The sequence below is a fragment of the Psilocybe cubensis genome, chromosome 9 (assembly GCF_017499595.1).
Source record: "Psilocybe cubensis strain MGC-MH-2018 chromosome 9, whole genome shotgun sequence".
NCBI classification, from domain to species: domain Eukaryota; kingdom Fungi; phylum Basidiomycota; class Agaricomycetes; order Agaricales; family Agrocybaceae; genus Psilocybe; species Psilocybe cubensis.
Genome location: NC_063007.1, coordinates 2,133,411 through 2,152,572, shown reverse-complemented (window position 1 = coordinate 2,152,572; position 19,162 = coordinate 2,133,411). Strand labels below are relative to the sequence as shown.

Here is a 19,162-nt window from a genome sequence, read left to right as displayed (position 1 = left end):
CAGAAAACGTAGCGGATGATGGTTGGATGAATATTAAGTATTTACAATGTTAAAGAGACGAATAACACAGAAACCAGAAAATGAAAATGAAGCCCTAAGAAAAAAGGAATAGAAAAATATATCAAGGAGCAATAAGAACTTGCTTGCACTTGGAATATGTAAACAGTACATGCAACCAAGTAAGAAGAGTGAAGAAGAAGGATAGAGGGAGAAGAATAGAATGTGAATATAACCAAATGTTGACCAGCATGAACTGGACGCGTCCACAACGCATCTCGATCATGAGACCCACGAGACGTTGCTTTGGGTGCCCATGACAAAGATAATGTCCTCCTCGTCCTCTTCTTCATCCTCATCCTCCGGCTCGTCACCTTCCTCTCGATGACCCTTCTTTGTCGAAGGAGTCTCTTTATCTTTGACATTTACGTGTCCGGGACTGACCTGGGATCCATCATCGCCTAGACGCAGGCCCTCCACTCCCACAGCTAGCTCATCCGCCCCCACACTAACTTTTTCCATTGGAGTATCTTGGCTGTGTCCATTGACAGGTTTTGCGCCTGGTCCTTCCACTTGAAGTGCTTCCATCCTGACCTGTCCCATGTTCTGCTCGTAGCCGTATCCATGACCATTCACTGTCCCTGGTATGAATCCTCCTACAGGTGGCGGCCTCCAGAACCCTCCATCAAGTCCATGATGCCTACCGGCTGGGTTTTCTTCCCAGCCTACTGCATGCCCAGCATGCCGATCTATCATACGAGGAGGAAAGGGAGGTTGCCCATAACCATACGCCACACTTGGCCCGAGACTATACTCAGGATGAAGTGGAAGTGGTGGTGGTGGCGGTGACAGGCCATACAAAGCGTTTCCATAAGGCGCGCCGTACCCTAAAGTTTGAGTATACCCATATCCTCCGACGCCGTTTTCCTCCTCCTGTTCCGGAACAGTACTAGGCCTCGCATCGGGCAAGACGTACCGTTCCCAACCTTGCATACGCACCCACCCCACCGCAACATTGGGCGTTACATTGGCGTCCACTCTTCCTCCAAGACCCTCTTTCGCGCTTTTATCTTCGTTATCCGCCCCTTGCTCCTCTTTGCCCTTGCTTTCAACAACATCATCGCCGCTCAAAGCAGCGGCACCGCCTCTCCGCACCTGCGCAATACTCGAAAGCGCAAGCACATCTCTGACAAGCGCCACGTCCATAGTCAAAGTCTTGACTCGATTGAACGACGCAATCAACTCTATTGGAATCCACCCTTTACTGTCCATCTAAATAAAATAATAAAAAAAGATGTAATCAGATGCCTGATTCCTGATAGATATAACATCAAACAAGGCGTAAATTGACTTACATTACGCCTCAAAAATATATCATGTGCCATATTCTGCGGGCTGAGATAATACTCCAATTGTCCAAGAAGCCAGTATCGCGTCGGATCAAGAGGGAACGGAATCGGTGTCAAAGGCGCTGGAACAGGAGGCGGTGCTGGATGGTGATGTGGTTGGGTCTTGGGAGGTTGCAGTGGTTGTGGCGACATCGTCTTCGGTAGCGGTGAAGATGGCGTCACAGATGTGTGTTGCCCAGTAGACTTTTCATCAACTGGACTCCTGCTCGACGAAGCATCTCCGACCGAGACTGTCTGTGAAAGCGGAGAAAGCTGCCGAGGACCCTGGGGATGCGCTACTGAAGATGGGTTGGGCAGTGACGGCGGCGATGGGGAGGAGGAATATTGTGGGTGGGGATGGAGGAGCGGCACATTGTACCCGTTCGACGGTGGTCCCTCTAGCTGCTGTTGCTGAGGGACAAATCCAGACTGCAAAATAGGCCGCGGCGGAGGTGCAAACCCGGGCGGCGGCGGCAGAGGAGGAGGAGGATATCGCATTGCCAGCGGCTGATGAGGTAGTGGGAGCGGGAGGGGTACAAACCGCGGTGGTGGTGTAACCACAAATGGCGGTGCTCGCGCCTCACTCACACTGCTCCCATTCGAGTTGCTCGAGTATGCACGCCTGTCGGCAGTAAAGTAGTGTTCTGCGCGATTTCGTTCTCGCTCGCCGCCACCGCCAGCATATCCACGGCCACGACCTCGTCGCGGGCCTGAACCTCGTCCGAAGTCTCTGCCTGTCTCTCTGTCCCTACCGAACTCCCTGTCCCTGTTCCCGCCAAACCCTCTTTCCCGGTCTCCTCCACCCCTCACGAATTCCTTTTCCCGCTCTCGTTCATACCCACCGCGTTCGCGATCCGCATAAGCATGTCCATAGAAGCCATCTCCACGTGCACCTCCACGTCCTCCACGTCCTCCATAGCCGCGTCGTCCTCTTCCACCACCCATTCCCGGAGGCGGGTTCAACTGGTTGGAATAAGGGTAGGGGGGACCAGGTGGGGAATATAGGTGTGGATACGCTCCCATTTGTTCAGGCGGTACGTAGTAGTTGTTGGGCAGGGGAATAGGTACTGGCACCTGCCTTGGGGAAGACGCTTCTTCAACAGATGCCCTCTGCAACGGCAATGGCAACGGTGGCGGTGGCGGAGGCGACGTGGCCGTGGCTCCCTGGTAGTGTTGCGGAGGCAGCGGTAGAAACGGATACTGCTGAGGATACGGGAGGTGATATGCATTTGGATTTGGTGCCCAGTAAGGGTGTGGGTATGGCTGCTGGTTCAAACTTTGATCCTCGTTCCGATTGGGTTCCTGTCCCTCTTCCCGTGCCTTGTTTTCGTTTTCCTTATCACCCTGCACTCTCTCCCCTTGCGGTGTTTGCCCAAACCCATATCCAAAATCACGCACTCGCATATCGTCATCCAACTCTAATGGCAATGGTGGAGGCAACGGTGACGAAGGCGCCGAAGTCCCCACTGACACTGAAACCGATACTGACGGTGTTGTAGTCGCCGTTGCAGACGACAATGCAGACGCGGAAGCATCCTCTGACGATGTAGCAGATGACGACACCGAAAGCAGCACAGGAGGAGGCGTACCACCCCGACTCGTAGTCCCAAACTTCCACTTTTTGGTGTATCCAAATTCCGAGGAGGATCCGACATTACTCGTATTCGTACTGTCGCCTATACTGGTGATAGATGAAAGACGCGCCCTCGTTTTTGTATTCAGCGACCCACTGCTTGTCCTCGATTTCAATTTGACCGTGCTTGACGCAGCTCCGATAATGAAAGGAATGCTCGTGCTCGAAACAAAAGTTGGTGTTCCCAACGACGCAGATGTCGACGGTGATGGTGAGGATACCGATGCCGGTATTGTAGGCGGTGGTGGTGAAAGAGGGCGGATGGTGCCAAAGATGATCTTGCCTCCGCCACTGCTTGTGCTTGGGCCCATGCTAGTCTGACTCTCCTGTTCGTCCGCCGATGCTAGAACGATTCTCGGTATGGGCTGCTCATGTTGCGGTTTGGTTACTGTGGGCACTAGTGGGACATTCCACGCAGATTTGGGTGCCTGCGACGATGAAGATGTAGAGGGGGAAGTGGAGCGGGTAGTGGTAGTTATTGTCTCCGTTATCAAGCTGGGTTGTTGTTGTTGACCCTTTACTTTCTGCGATTCTGAAACGTTGATATTATTCCGACTCTGGGCGATTCCACTCTGGACACGCGCTGTGGATGACATTGACCGTCCCCCGCCCTCCGTCGACCCTGTTGTTGTCACTGTGCGGCGCGATGACCCTGCCACGGTGCCCACTGTAACCTTGGGTTCTGAAACTCTACGTAAGTACCATATAAAAGAAGAACCATTGAACATACGTTGACCAATCTCTGGCCACAGCTCCGGGCTTAGATGGGTGTTCGTTGAGCCACTGTCGGCGATGTTTTCTATTCGGTTAGCCCACACATCGGTGGTAGGCTTGTTCGCCGCTACGATATTAAGCGCCTTGACCGCGAGTTGTGCTCTTTCTGCATAAGAGCTCATGGATATGATATGTGTGTAAGAGAGAGTTCAACTTGTTAACAAAATGGCACAAATGACTGTATTCCTATTTTCCCACGCTAATATGCAGCTGACTTCGCGTTTTTTCGAGAGCTTTGCCCAATAAATTAAGCCCCCAGCGTTCTTTTTGTCCCATGGCATTCTTTTCTCCAAACCCAATTCCCCATATCCTATCTCTTGGGCTAGCTTCTACGATGTGCTTGCTTCCAGTGGCCATCAATTTCTCTTTTATTTCGGGGTTTTGTTGGAATTTGAGTAGGTTGCCTTCAAGCACGATCTTCTCCCGCGCAGCGACCCATGTTTCTTCGTCAAATCCCTGAACTTTGCGACCTAAGCCTTTGACATAACGCATTTCCTCTTGTCCGACTCCTGTGATCTCTAGAATTTCTCGGGCCACCGCATAGTCTTTGAATAACAGCGCTTTCAATGCTCAGCAGTAGGGAAAAGCACAGTCTCTTCTTCTGCCCCCTCGTCTCCAGAAAGTACAACGGCCGCTTTGAAGGGCGAAAGATACCACTGCGAGCCCCATCCACTGTGCACAGTTATATGTACTCTTTACGTGACCTGGTTGGAAGTGACTTAATGACTCACTGCTCCTCATTTGTCTTCCAGAAAAACACATAATCGTCCCGGGTCAACATTCTAGATATCAGTTGTATCGATGGATAGATTGCCTTCTTTTCTCTCCGCTCATATCGTCCATATATAACCGTGCGCTTGTGACTCACCGTGATTCATAGGCATCAAGTGCCATCGACAATGACATGGGCATGCCGCGGCGGCCCCGAAGGCTTTTGTTCGATAATATCACAGCTCATTCAGGCCCAAACGTGTCGTCTATTATCCGGTTTATCGAAGGCCTATGCCTACGGTCCGAGTCCGGAGAAACATACCAATTTTCTTGATTTTTGATGTCTACCAAACCGTATATTCGTCAGATAATTGACAAGGCCTAGTCATAAATAACAAATTCGAAGATTCGAGAGGCAGGTGTACTATGCGTGGCGCGCAATCCTTTAGACTTGAATATTCAAGGATATACAATAAGCATCACCATTATCATTCGATGTTGCAAAAGGAGACCTTCCTGTGTCCCAACAGATAAACAAACTCGCTTCAATTAGCCAGCATACAATCTCGGTGGTCCAACCGATACCAATCCACCAGCCGTATTAGCCACAAAGAAAACGGACTGAAGTACAAAACATCATGGGGAGAATGACGAATACCGAGGCCATCGCCACATAGTGCTATCATACTTTATGGCCAGACTCGGCCAAGGTCAAACGAAAAACCAGACAGAGTTGACGCTGCAGTAGACAGTCCGGGAGCGCTGAAAGCTGAAACCACTGGGTCACTCCTTTAATTGTTCCCCCATCCTCCAATGATCTCAAAGAAGTAGTCGAAACGCACACTGTCACGAATTCGACCTATTTCCAAAGCACTGTATTCGGATGGGGAAATGCTACTATCCCGAAAACTGTGACAAGTCTTGCTGATGATGTTTTAGAGACGTTTGCACAAGTTCCCTATGTTCAGATCATAGCAGGCCTCGTTCAACAAATTCTCAAGGCATCTGAAATATCAATACCTTTTCCCTCAGCCTTAGGTAATATGGTTAAGTGATGCTGATCGCCCACCACAGTTTTGACAGCGAATGTGAAAATTAGAGCTTGCGCCGGTTCTCGTACACGCTGAATAGTGTAAACTGAATGAGTGTAAGATAGTGATGAGGAATAGATATAACAAGTTCCATAAGAAACAAATGAACGATAGATGGCGCACATGAAAAAATATTAGTACGGGATGAATAGATGGACCGGAAAAGATAAGATAAAAGAGGCCGAGAGAATCCATTGTAGATATAGTTTGTGATCGTAAAGTTGGAGTCGTAGGTTGTGCAAGCATCCATGAAAATTAGGAGCCAGGAATTGGGCTAGTATTGCTTCAGGTTATTGCGAAGCATGACACGACGAGCGTCTGCCGTAACATTCCACGCCGTCTGCACAACCTGGATTATCCGGGCATTATTTAATCCCAACGCGAGAATGTTTTTCCACAAACCCTGGTTATGCCTGTATATTGATTCCTGTTCGGCCTGCGGTCGTCTTGATAAGATCGTCGACATGGCTGCCGCGTTTGGAAACTCCTCTACGACTTCTACAGGAAGCAGCTTCCAAGCGAGGATGTTAAGATTGGTTTCGAGACCCATTGCATAGAGAAGTAGGAGCGCAAGGGATGAGAGGTGGGGCACATTGATAGGAATCACCGGAAGGTTCACGTAGAGGACCTGTGAATCTCCAACGGTTATACTGCGTGGTTTGGGGGTAATAGATGTAGCTGGTGGAAAATTAAGGTCGATGCGAAATCCGCGCTCGAAGAGAACGCGGTCAATGGGGAGCATTAGTGGCGACGTTTTCACTGGATTCTGGTCGGACTGTGTGGCGGCGAGGAGATGTGTTGGCATGCGTGCGTCGCGAACGACGTGCATGTTAAATGTAGGCCCAGTTCTGAGCTGTAGGGTGTTGGTGTTTCCCGGACATTGAAGTAGGAATAGAGAGCTTTGATAGTATTTGGGGCGGATTCAAGATATGAAGGGTTTGCATGATTAGCGCTAGTCTTGATCAATCAGGAGATGATCTATGAACTCCGCCAATGACTTACAGTTACCCGGTTACATTACAATGACCCATTTAACGCGTCCGTCTCATCTTTTTCGCTGCAATTCCCTCTTTTCCAACCCGACTGTCTCACTTTGACTCTTCTTTCCTAGCGTCCCTTGCTTCTCTCTTCTGCGCTGCTACACCTTTGACCTCTGCCCTTCCAACGCTCGCCGTCGTGCACGATCCGGTCTATCCATGGCGCCCCACAACACGATTTACTCCTTTCATAGCATCTACACCCTGCCTGTTTTCTTTGAGATACGCTGCCATCCTGGACACCCTTATATTTCTGTCAGTCTGGTACTCAACATCCATTGTGATAAAGGTACGTACTGTCATTCAAAACTTTTCAGACGTCCAACTCATTCCCTGTCAACAGACATTCTGCATCTGCTGCCCCAGGCCCACCTCGCACCTCAACCTTGCTCATCGTGCTGCCCATCGGTTTCAACATTCTCGTCAACACGAAAAGGCATAAACTCACCGACCCAGACGCCGAATCCTCGTGCACAACCTCTGGCTCTCTGGCCCAAAAACCCTTCTCGTTCGATGTTGCCAATGGTCAATGCTTATTGACATCAATTCCTAGTGCCTCAACCTGTCTGTCAGCCTGTTACTCCATACCAACCGCGATAAAGGTACGTACCATGATTCAAAGATCTCTTGACATCCAACTCATCTCCTGTCTTATACAGTACCCCACAATATCTGCCTTTACCCACCTCCGTCACGCCTCAACCTTCCGCACTGTGCTAACAATCATCTTCAACGTCGTCGTTGATACACACAGGCGTAAAACTCACCGAGGCAGGCGCCCTTCATCGTGCACAGTATCTAACTCTCTGCCCACAACCGAGATTCTCCTTGTACGATGCCGCAGTTCAGTCCGCCGTCGTGGTATTAGGGGGGTAAAGGCCCGCCGCCATCAATCTTTCAACTGCACAGTTAGTTGGCACTTGATATCCACAGAGAACACTCACATAGACACCAGGACAGTTACAACACCCCACAACATCCGGGCATCCCCTCTTTCCACTCTCATTATCACCTCAACCTCAACAACCACAAGGCCGCGGTTAAGGCGTATCGACAGCAGTCCCTCGCCCCTCAATCTCGCTGTCAGCCTGGTTATCGATACCAACCGCGATAAAGGTACGTACCATGATTCAAAGATCTCTTGACATCCAACTCATCTTATACAGCACCCCACAACACCTGCCTTCACACCCATCTCCACGGATCCTCGTCACTCCTCAACCTGCCAGGGATCATTTTCAGCGTCTTCGTCTACACGGAAAGGCATAAACTCACCGACGCAGGCGCCCTTCATCATGCACAGCCTCTAGCTCTCTGCCCACAACCAAGATCTTCTTCGTACGATGCTGCATGAACGACGCGTATCGACAGCAAGTCTTCGTGCTTAAACCTCAATTTCAGCCCGGTACTTAACACCAACCGCAATGAGGTACGTACCGTGATTCAAACTTTTCAAGACACCCGGCTCACCCGTGTAGACACCTCTCATATGATACCACAACACCTGGCAGCACTGTGCCGAATGTTTACGGGTCCATCGTGGCGCATTGTCAACTAGTCATCGGGTTTATCAACAGCCCAAGTGAGATTGCAAAGAAGAACTCACCCGCTAACCCTCTTCTTCGCCGTTCCAGTCGATCGTCGCGATATCCAGCAAGAAGCCGCTTTGGAATCACGGCCTCACCAGGATCACAATCACGGGACTACATTCAGAAGTGGATTCATGGCGAGCGCAAGTCCGCGAGAACCATACTGGCGTTCGGCTCAACCTCGACAGGCTGCGCTATCTCGAACGTTGCCTACCGACCATCCAGTTCAGCGTCAGACAGCACGAGCTTAACAAGAACAAACTTACCGGCCCTCGTGGTGCGAGGTTTCCATGGACAACCATGGACGAGGTAAAGTGACAGCAGTCCCTTGACCCTCATTTTCACTGTCAGCACGGGTATTCAACATCCACAGAGATAACGGTACATACCTCCAGTCACAACAACCTACAGCTCATCTCGTGTCGCATACAGCACCCACCGCACCCGCACTCTGCCTCCACAGTTCCCTGTTGCACCACACCATCCCGCTCGCGTTTATCGACTTCCAGAGCGATTCCGACGAGGAGCACGATTGCAGCTCAACATCCAGAGATAGACCGGACAACGCCTGCAAGGAGCAGCATCAAACATGTGAAGCACAACTGCAGGACGTACTCACCTTTCAATGCTCCTCTCCGTCAATCGCATCATTCATCTACAGCAATGTCAGTCAGCAAGACGGCACGGAGCGACCTCGACATGCAGGGAGCTTACTCGGACGTTTCTCCCACGTCACCCAACACTCGTCGGCACCGTCAAGCTCGTATTTCGAGCTGCCTTTCCAGTTGTCAGCACTAGCCCTACCAGAAACATGACGATCGAGACACTTACGGGGGCGGGCGGACGTTCAAACGTGGTCTCGATGAGGGAGAATGGGTCCGTTACGTGTCTGCAAAAGGTGCGTAGGTACGAGTTAATTCGATGGCATGTAACACGACTGACTGCAAATTGTACTCACTTTTAGGTGCGTCGTTCGTGACTGTTCTGCGCCGATCCTGTCGCTCCTGTACAATAAGACCACAGTCATCAGAACACGGCATCCAGCAAGACAGCGCGGAGCGACTGACACTTACGACGGTGTTTCTTGCACCTCATCCAGCAGTTGCCTTCGCCATCCCGCTCGCTTCTGCAGCTTCAAAACACATTCAACACGTCTCTGGTAAGAAAAACAATATCCAGACACTTACAGGGGTACACGTCACCCAGCACTCATCTTTTCCATCGCGCTCGATTCTGCAGTTTCAAGAGACTGTTAGCAACATCCCGACAAAGAACACGATGACAAGACACTTACAGGGGAGGCAGTACGGTTAGATGTGGTGATAACATCTGCGAGAATGGGTGTCAATCAGCAGAAGGATATTCCAGCTCGCAAGACACACACGGAGAAGGCTAGACACGAGCAGGGCGGCCTGCAAATAGGTGAGTGTGAGCTTGATTTCTGCGACAGACAGCAGAGCCGCCTCGTCGTCGTGCCAGTCCAAAGAGAAGAGTGGGGGGCGCGGTGCCCAAGACTCGAGGAGAGGAGAGGAGAGCGGAGCGGAGAAGCCAAGGCGGGATGAGGAAAGGTGAGTGGTATTCCACACTCCTTATATACACGCGCACCTTGCCGCTGTATGTACATACATACGCACAGGGGTTGTGTTTTCGGGTCGTTTTGCAGGGTCCGATTTGGGATCTGCAACCTGCCTCCTCCGCTAAGCGAGAGATTGGGTGTATTTCTGTACACTGTATACCCCCTGTCGTCGTGTAGTGTGCTAATGCAATATAATTTCATTCTATTTGCTAAAGATCAGTTCACGATAGACATGAAAAGACGAGATTCGTGATAATCACTTTTGTTATCAATTCTGATATCCAGGCAGCACAGAAAAGAAAAGTAAACGAGTACATACTCTCAGTGCAACTACACTCACAAAAATTAGAAGAATAAATAACAACTACACCCACAGAATAGGAGACGAGCATAAAACAGCTACACCCATCACAAAGCAGTCCAGTATTCACCGCAAACTCGCCAAACCGCCTCTACGTGAACTCTCGAGCTCTAGCTTCAAAAATTTGCATCTCAATTTCGGTACAGTCCTCGATCTTACGTTGCTTAATTAAGCTAACGAGATACAAAGCACCGAATTCCAGACGTTTCAAACTGCATTTCGGTCGGAAGATGCAGATGGGGAGTTGTTGCATCGCAATGCATTACATCCTGCCGTTTGTGAAATGTACATTTGCTACTTGGTGAGTTGCACTCCTTGATCTTTCTATTGTCGGGGCTTGGAGCTGACATGTACTACACTACCGTACTCTTCTAGGTGTTGTATTCGTACGTATTCTGCGTTCTAGTGTTTGTGTCGATTGAATGGACGGACTGGAATGCCTCGGGAGTATCACAAAAAAAATTTCAGTTTCCAGCTTCGAAATTACGCGACGAGGTACGTGAGATGCTATGAATAAGTGATACGTTCAGGGATGATAACAATCCAGGTGGTTTTTTTGCGAGACGAGCGGTGTTTTGGGGAAGGAGGAGGGGATTGGATTGGGGAACGGATGTGTTGCAGGACTCCACCGGGAGCTTGACCGTCTGGCTGACCATTCTATGGTGCTCTCCTGGTCAAGTATAACATATTCTGCATAGTACCCCGTTGTGCAAAGGTGCTGAAATTGATCTGCGAGCGATTCAGCTCGCGTCTACTCCATCTTTGCAAACAATCCGACAACTTTTTTTGCCCACAAATCCTTCACCCCAACAACCCCTATTCATATCACAGTGATTACCAGCATCCCCAGAAACCCATAAACCGACGTAAAACGCGTTAAACGTCGCTAGAGCTTGTAACGACTGCCAGCACACAAACAGTTCACCCAAGTTCACCGCTGCTTCCTCTCATTTTCAATCGCCACAAGCGTCGATCGTGTATGTAAGGGGTGTCGTAAACACGTTGCGACCGGGAGCGAGCGGTTTGGAAGGCTTGGAAAGTGCGTAATGGGGGAGGAGGCGCAGATGCCCGTTTGCAATAGCTCTGGGTCTAGTCTGCGACTCGGAGCGATTGGGTGGTCGGTTTGAGTCTGCGGTGATGGGGAAGAGTGTCTGTATGATAGAATGGTGGGTATTTTGGGGTCTGAGAGTGTGTTTCCTGTAATATGCATTATACAGCTCACTGCTTATTTTGCACCGTAGATAGCATTTGTGCAAAAGTTATGCTTTGAAGTTTGATGCTTCAAGTGAATTAGGGTAGTTTTAAATCTCTCAGTGTCTGTACATTTGAAACAGAGTGTTTTCCGTGTGTTGTTATTCCACTCCGGAACGACTCAATCGAGCTTTATGGAACATTTTGAACATAAAATCGTGCCTCACAGAGCATTGAGTCTTTTAACATATGTAGACTAGAATACCCTACATGGATCTTCAAAGTGTACAATGACCTGTATAAAGCGAAATTCAAGGAACGTTCGTAACTGTGTTTTCCGGAATTACAGTCTCTTCGCATCCGCCGACGTTTCCGTCTTCTAAGCCCAATATTTTTATCAAAACTAATTATATCTTACGTTACGTAGTGCCCTCGAAACGACTCTAATTCAACAAATGTCGAAATCGAGACGGAGAACGTTATAGGGTGACGTGTTGATTTCGCTTTGTCTCCAGCGTTCAGACAAGTTGACGAGTCCGTATTATGTTTAAAGGTACATGCAAGGATGCAAAGAAGGTAAATATGTCATTGTGAACCACTAGCGAGGGTAAAGTAAACCTAGAACAGGAGTAAACCAATGTAGTCAGGGGAAAATATAGTTACATTTTCATATCCCACGCGTTTACTCGTTAGAAAAGATCCGAGAAGTACTTAGTGGTCCTGTTTATATATGGGAACACTCATTTTGACCTGTTGTTCGTTGTGTTTGATCTCGAAATGCTGGATTTTGTGACCTACGTGGCAATGCTCGATACATGAATTCGGTGCGTTTCTGCAGCTATTTGACCATGGAAACCTCTTAGAATGATGAAAAGCACAACGTTTAGCAATTGAAATGACTTGAAAGTGGAAGGACAGCGTAGGAACCTTGATGAACGTCCCGGAAAAGACTGGGCGCTTATTTGAAATCCGCGCGTCTATTGGACTTGGCACGGTATGTGATGTCATTCGCACATAAGAGGACTATGGGAAAAGGTTCACGATGAGCTCATTTCCAGACGAATCGATTTTGCCAAAAAAGATATCTGGGACCCTGAAATCCAGTCGATTGGTTTGGGTGGACCGATGAGCTGGCTGCGATCTCGTATGTAGTTTAAATTGCCGATACACGCTAGTTGCTGTGTTGCTTATTTTTGGAATTTCAAGCCCCTGTGAGTCGTTAGAATCCATCGAAAAGTTCATCAGGAGTTGTGTTACTTATTTTTGGAATTTTGAGCCCCTGTGAGTTGTGAAAATCATGAATACCATTAGCAATGTGTTTGACTCAAATGATAGGCTGACATTCCTGGGCCATGTAGAGTGGAAAGTGAGGTAACGAGGATGTGTTGCTGGGTGTACGTACACGGGGATCAGGCAGAAAATTTGGCAAACGTAGGAGCGAGCTAAAAGAATTGGATCAGGGTTCTCGGAACTTTGCTGAAGGTATATAAGAGGGCACGAAATGGAATTTTGACAGCTGTCCATCCCGTCCTTATGCCAGTCTGCGATTCGAGTTGGTGTCGCGCTCAAAATTTGATTTTTGGGCGTCCGCCGACTCGATATTTCGCCTTCCCGCCACCATAGTGATACGCTGCCGTGGCCTGAATGCCAGTTACGGTCCCAGGCATCAAAATTGTATATTTTGACTTCCCGCGAACCACCCTGTTCATCAAACTCCGTCACCTTTCGAAATTTGATATTCTGTGTTCCCGCAAACCGCGCTGAAGGCTACATATTTTGGTACGTGGCACTTGCTTCTCTTTCTCAGTCTTTACTAACATTACAGCAGGAGTCAAAGCAAACATCTTGCAAGTCAGATTGACCGGCCCCCGACCGAAATTTGAGATTCTGTGTTCCCGCGAACTGTGCTGAAGACTACATATTTTCGTACGTGGCACTTGCATCTCTCTTTTATTCTTTACTAACATGACAACAGGAGTCAAAGCAAACACGGTGCAAGTCAGATTGGCCTCCCTCGGACGTAAATTCGATATTCTGGATTCCCGCGAACCATGCCCTAGTGTTTGGTGCTATGTGGCACCCCTCGAAGTCGAAATTTGATATTTCGCGTTCCCGCGGACCGCCCTGCGAGCATGTTAGGTGTATGCGAATATGACTCCAGGGTGTCAAACTCAGTTGTAAACCTCTCCCCCTCAGACCTACATTCGATATTTTGGATTCCCGCAAACCTCCCCGCTACAAGTCAACACATTTTTTGTGGTATGTGGCCCCCAAAGTCCAAATTTGATATTTTGCGTTCCCGAGAATCGCTCTGTGGGTCTGTTTGATGGTACGTGGCATTTGTTTGTATGTTGACTTTCCCTTCAATAATTTGCCTTTCTAGTAGCGGACAGTTGTGTTTGATACAACCTCTAGGAGTTGAAATTTGATATTTTGGATTCCCGCGAACTGCCCCATTACAAGTCGCCCCCAAAGTCAAAATTTGATATTTCGCGTTCCGGCGAATCGCCCTGCAGGTGTGTTTGTTGTGTGTGTTTCCATGTCGGGTACCTCTCGGGTCTAAATTTGATGTTTTGCGCCAGTTATGACCGGCAAGTATTTTTGATATTTCCGAATCGCCTTGCAAGGGTGAGTTTGGTGGTACATGGTATCTCGGTCTTTGCTGATGTTACCTTTGCAGTTGAAATTGAATGCTTTGAATTCACACAAACCGTGAGTCAGAGTCAAGATTATGTGTTTTGTGGTCTTTGCTAATACGGTTCTGTAGATATAGATTCAAACTTTTGGATTTCCGCAAGTTTTCTGGTCACAGAGTTCCGTTCACGCGCCCCCAGTCAAAACTAAGAGGTGAAGATATTTTTTTTGTGTAGATAGAGAAAATAAGCACCCTGGCCTTCGGGCGGGGAGAAACTATGTCCGTACGTAGCAAAAAAGAGAAAAAAACTTCTATGTCTTTCACTCAGGGTCGTCTCAATATGGTTATTCGCTCCATTGATGGTTAGAATAAACATTAGCGTCTTTGATCCCCATGATTTCGGGGTTGAGTAAGCACGTTTCTTCGTCAAATCCCTGAACTTTGCGACCTAAGCCTTTGACATATCGCATTTCCTCTTGTCCGACTCCTGTGATCTCTAGAATTTCTCGGGCCACCGCATAGTCTTTGAATAACAGCGCTTTCAATGCTCAGCAGTAGGGAAAAGCACAGTCTCTTCTTCTGCCCCCTCGTCTCCAGAAAGTACAACGGCCGCTTTGAAGGGCGAAAGATACCACTGCGAGCCCCATCCACTGTGCACGGTTATATGTACTCTTTACGTGACCTGGTTGGAAGTGACTTAATGACTCACTGCTCCTCATTTGTCTTCCAGAAAAACACATAATCGTCCCGGGTCAACATTCTAGATATCAGTTGTATCGATGGATAGATTGCCTTCTTTTCTCTCCGCTCATATCGTCCATATATAACCGTGCGCTTGTGACTCACCGTGATTCATAGGCATCAAGTGCCATCGACAATGACATGGGCATGCCGCGGCGGCCCCGAAGGCTTTTGTTCGATAATATCACAGCTCATTCAGGCCCAAACGTGTCGTCTATTATCCGGTTTATCGAAGGCCTATGCCTACGGTCCGAGTCCGGAGAAACATACCAATTTTCTTGATTTTTGATGTCTACCAAACCGTATATTCGTCAGATAATTGACAAGGCCTAGTCATAAATAACAAATTCGAAGATTCCAGAGGCAGGTGTACTATGCGTGGCGCGCAATCCTTTAGACTTGAATATTGAAAGATATTCAATAAGCATCACCATTATCATTCAATGTTGCAAAAGGAGACCTTCCTGTGTCCAAACAGATAAACAAACTCGCTTCAATTAGCCAGCATACAATATCAGTGGCCAACCGATACCAATCCACCAGCCGTATTAGCCACAAGGAAACCGGATTGAAGTACAAAGCATCATGGGGAGAATGACGAATACCGCGAGGCCATCGCCACATAGTGCTATCATACTTTATGGCCAGACTCGGCCAAGGTCAAACGAAAAACCAGACAGAGTTGACGCTGCAGTAGACAGTCCGGGAGCGCTGAGAGCTGAAACCACTGAATCACTCCCAAGCACTGTATTCGGATGGGGAAATGCTACTATCCATACTGTGACAAGTCTTGCTGATGATGTTTTAGAGGCGTTTGCACAAGCTCCCTATGTTCAGATCATAGCAGGCCTCGTTCAACAAATTCTCAAGCATTTTGAAGTACCAATACCGTTTCCCTGAAGCTTCTACATTGAATTGATACATCCCTTCTAACACCCGCCATCGAACACAAAGTGTCGGTCTTTCATCCACGAGCATTTTATTTAATCTGGCGCTGAAGGGAACCCAATATCATGACCCACCTGCTCGATCTCAGCTACAAAGCGAAGTGAACAACATCAGCGCAGTCTTGATGTACATGCTGAATGACTCGAAAGGGAACCAATCACGGCTGCCCACTTCACAAAAAGAATCATTCGGTTTGGATTCGTTTTGATGGCTGATCATCGGTACATAATATTTTCAACTCCGACCACTGCCGACAAGACGGCTTCCTATAACTAAGACGTATTCTCGTGGGATTCCTCCTCAAGTCCATTCATGTTTTGTCGTCGCTTGCAGTTGCAATAAAGACAATGGTATTTATTGGTTATCAGTATATCAGAAATTATTAGTATAAGTATAACTATGGGTATTACGAGTGGGAAATCGACCATCACGGACAGCATTGATAGCTTCCTGTATTCTATTTTCATAGGTAGGGTCAGCATATATAATTGTGAAAAGGAAAAGAAAGTGTTACGATGTGCTCAGAGCATCCTGAACGCGTTTCAGTAAACACGCAAACGTATCGTGGTCTGTCTAGAGACTATATTGCACGTGAGACGCGATGCGCCGACATGCCGTCCTTTCTTTCTTTTTGATGGCATTGTCGGCATTGCAAAACGATCAATTTCTAACACTCATTTGTTTTGCTCATTTCTACCTCGTTTCTGGTCAAAAAAAAGTAAGATCATGTATAACTCATACACTAAAGCTTATATTTCAATTTGCAGAAGAAACGGAGTACGGGAAGGTGGGTAAACCGAATCAGTGGTCAACCAAACGTCTGGTCAATGATAGTATGTTTTCCTCGCATTGAAACGTTTGTTCAGCGCACAAAATGTGCTTATGCACATGTAATTTACACATTAAATATAATTTGGAGCAGAAATAATGCACTCGCGCTTGCAAATTCAAATATTCGAAATAGCTAATTGTGTTTACCGATTCATCAAATTGGTTCAGAAAGAAATCTGCACACACCAAACAAATGTGTCCGCTCACAAATTTTGTTCTATCATTGACGCACTTCTCAAAAATAAGGAAATTATATCTACGGGGAATATCTCCCCACTTGGGCAGCCATAGGGTTTAGGGTTAAGTGATGCTGATCGCCCACCACAGTTTTGACAGCGAATGTGAAAATTAGAGCTTGCGCCGGTTCTCGTACACGCTGAATAGTGTAAACTGAATGAGTGTAAGATAGTGATGAGGAATAGATATAACAAGTTCCATAAGAAACAAATGAACGATAGATGGCGCACATGAAAAAATATTAGTACGGGATGAATAGATGGACCGGAAAAGATAAGATAAAAGAGGCCGAGAGAATCCATTGTAGATATAGTTTGTGATCGTAAAGTTGGAGTCGTAGGTTGTGCAAGCATCCATAAAAATTAGAAGCCAGGAATTGGGCTAGTATTGCTTCAGGTTATTGCGAAGCATGACACGACGAGCGTCTGCCGTAACATTCCACGCCGTCTGCACAACCTGGATTATCCGGGCATTATTTAATCCCAACGCGAGAATGTTTTTCCACAAACCCTGGTTATGCCTGTATATTGATTCCTGTTCGGCCTGCGGTCGTCTTGATAAGATCGTCGACATGGCTGCCGCGTTTGGAAACTCCTCTACGACTTCTACAGGAAGCAGCTTCCAAGCGAGGATGTTAAGATTGGTTTCGAGACCCATTGCATAGAGAAGTAGGAGCGCAAGGGATGAGAGGTGGGGCACATTGACAGGAATCACCGGAAGGTTCACGTAGAGGACCTGTGAATCTCCAACGGTTATACTGCGTGGTTTGGGGGTAATAGATGTAGCTGGTGGAAAATTAAGGTCGATGCGAAATCCGCGCTCGAAAAGAACGCGGTCAATGGGGAGCATTAGCGGCGACGTTTTCACTGGATCCTGGTCGGACTGTGTGGCGGCGAGGAGATGTGTTGGCATGCGTGCGTCGCAAACGACGTGCATGTTAAATGTAGGCCCAGTTCTGAGCTGTAGGGTGTTGGTGTTTACTGGACATTAAAGTAGGAATAAAGAGCTTTGATAGTATTTGGGGCGGATTCAAGATATGAAGGGTTTGCATGATTAGCGCTACTCTTGATCAATCAGGAGATGATCTATGAACTCCGCCAATGACTTACAGTTACCCGGTTACATTACAATGACCCATTTAACGCGTCCGTCTCATCTTTTTCGCTGCAATTCCCTCTTTTCCAACCCGACTGTCTCACTTTGACTCTTCTTTCCTAGCGTCCCTTGCTTCTCTCTTCTGCACTGCAACACCTTCGACCTCTGCCCTTCCAACGCTCGCCGTCGTGCACAATCCGGTCTATCCATGGCGCCCCACAACACGATTTACTCCTTTCATAGCATCTACACCCTGCCTGTTTTCTTTGAGATACGCTGCCATCGTGGACACCCTTATATTTCTGTCAGTCTGGTATTCAACATCCATTGTGATAAAGGTACGTACTGTCATTCAAAACTTTTCAGACGTCCAACTCATTCCCTGTCAACAGACATTCTGCATCTGCTGCCCCAGGCCTACCTCGCACCTCAACCTTGCTCATCGTGCTGCCCATCGGTTTCAACATCGTCGTCAACACGGAAAGGCGTAAACTCACCGACGTAGACGCCAAATCCTCATGCACAACCTCTGGCTCTCTGGCCCAAATGCCCTTCTCGTTCGATGCCGCCAATGAACAATGCTTATCGACATCAATTCCTTGTGCCTCAACCTCTCTGTCAGCCTGTTACTACATACCGATCGCGATAAAGGTACGTACCATGATTCAGAGATTTCTGGTCATCTAGCCCATCTCCTATCTTATAAAGCACCCCACCTGCCTTCGCCCATCTCCACGGATTCTCGTCGTGCCTTCACCTTCTGCACCTTGCTAGCAATCATCTTCAATCTCATCGTCGACACACACAGGCATAAAACTCACCAAAACGGCTGCCGATTCATTGTTCACAACCTCTACATCTCTGCCCACAACAGAGATCCTCGTACGACCTCGCCAATGGACGATGCTTATTGAAAGCAAGCTTCAACCTCAATTTCAGCCCGGTACTTGACACCAACCGCAATAAGGTACGTACCGTGATTCAAGCTTTTCAAGACACCCGGCTCATCCCCTACCTGTAGACACTCCTCATACGATACTCGTAACACCTGGCAGCACTGTGCCAAACATTTACAGGGTGCCTCATTGCACAGTGCCTACCAGACATTGGGTTTATCAACAACCAACCACGAGTCCGACAAGAAACTCACCGAGATCCTTAATGTACGATACCGCCCTGGACAACAACGGACGACGCATATCGACAGCAGTGTCTCGCGCCTCAAACTCGCTGTCAGCATGGGTGTTCAACAACAACCACTAATATAAAGGTACATACATACCATTATTCAAAGTTTCCCCACTCACACTGATCTCCAGCACCCGTG

General features: G+C 48.0%; 5 protein-coding genes across 5 annotated transcripts; 2 read left to right on the top strand and 3 right to left on the bottom strand.

Moving 5' to 3' along the window:
* Window positions 1-279: 279 nt before the first annotated feature.
* JR316_0010097 (N-glycosidase) lies at window positions 280-4,284 on the bottom strand (the record flags this gene model as incomplete). The annotated part of the gene is made up of 4 exons (XM_047895771.1): window positions 280-1,269; window positions 1,353-3,700; window positions 3,749-3,898; window positions 4,008-4,284. The coding sequence occupies 4 exons, from the start codon at window positions 4,282-4,284 to the stop codon at window positions 280-282; spliced, it is 3,765 nt and encodes a 1,254-aa protein (XP_047745490.1).
* A 1,584-nt stretch (window positions 4,285-5,868) lies between these two features.
* On the bottom strand, window positions 5,869-6,423 carry JR316_0010096 (uncharacterized protein; the record flags this gene model as incomplete). Its single annotated transcript, XM_047895770.1, has 1 exon — window positions 5,869-6,423. One exon carries the CDS (start codon window positions 6,421-6,423, stop codon window positions 5,869-5,871), a length of 555 nt encoding a protein of 184 aa, XP_047745489.1.
* A 1,632-nt stretch (window positions 6,424-8,055) lies between these two features.
* JR316_0010095 (uncharacterized protein) lies at window positions 8,056-8,471 on the top strand (the record flags this gene model as incomplete). Its single annotated transcript, XM_047895769.1, has 3 exons — window positions 8,056-8,060; window positions 8,110-8,213; window positions 8,266-8,471. 3 exons carry the CDS (start codon window positions 8,056-8,058, stop codon window positions 8,469-8,471), a joined length of 315 nt encoding a protein of 104 aa, XP_047745488.1.
* Window positions 8,472-17,121: 8,650 nt separating this feature from the next.
* JR316_0010094 (uncharacterized protein) lies at window positions 17,122-17,676 on the bottom strand (the record flags this gene model as incomplete). Its single annotated transcript, XM_047895768.1, has 1 exon — window positions 17,122-17,676. One exon carries the CDS (start codon window positions 17,674-17,676, stop codon window positions 17,122-17,124), a length of 555 nt encoding a protein of 184 aa, XP_047745487.1.
* Window positions 17,677-17,869: 193 nt separating this feature from the next.
* JR316_0010093 (uncharacterized protein) lies at window positions 17,870-19,103 on the top strand (the record flags this gene model as incomplete). Its single annotated transcript, XM_047895767.1, has 5 exons — window positions 17,870-17,885; window positions 17,959-18,173; window positions 18,202-18,486; window positions 18,710-18,802; window positions 18,831-19,103. 5 exons carry the CDS (start codon window positions 17,870-17,872, stop codon window positions 19,101-19,103), a joined length of 882 nt encoding a protein of 293 aa, XP_047745486.1.
* Window positions 19,104-19,162: the final 59 nt, after the last annotated feature.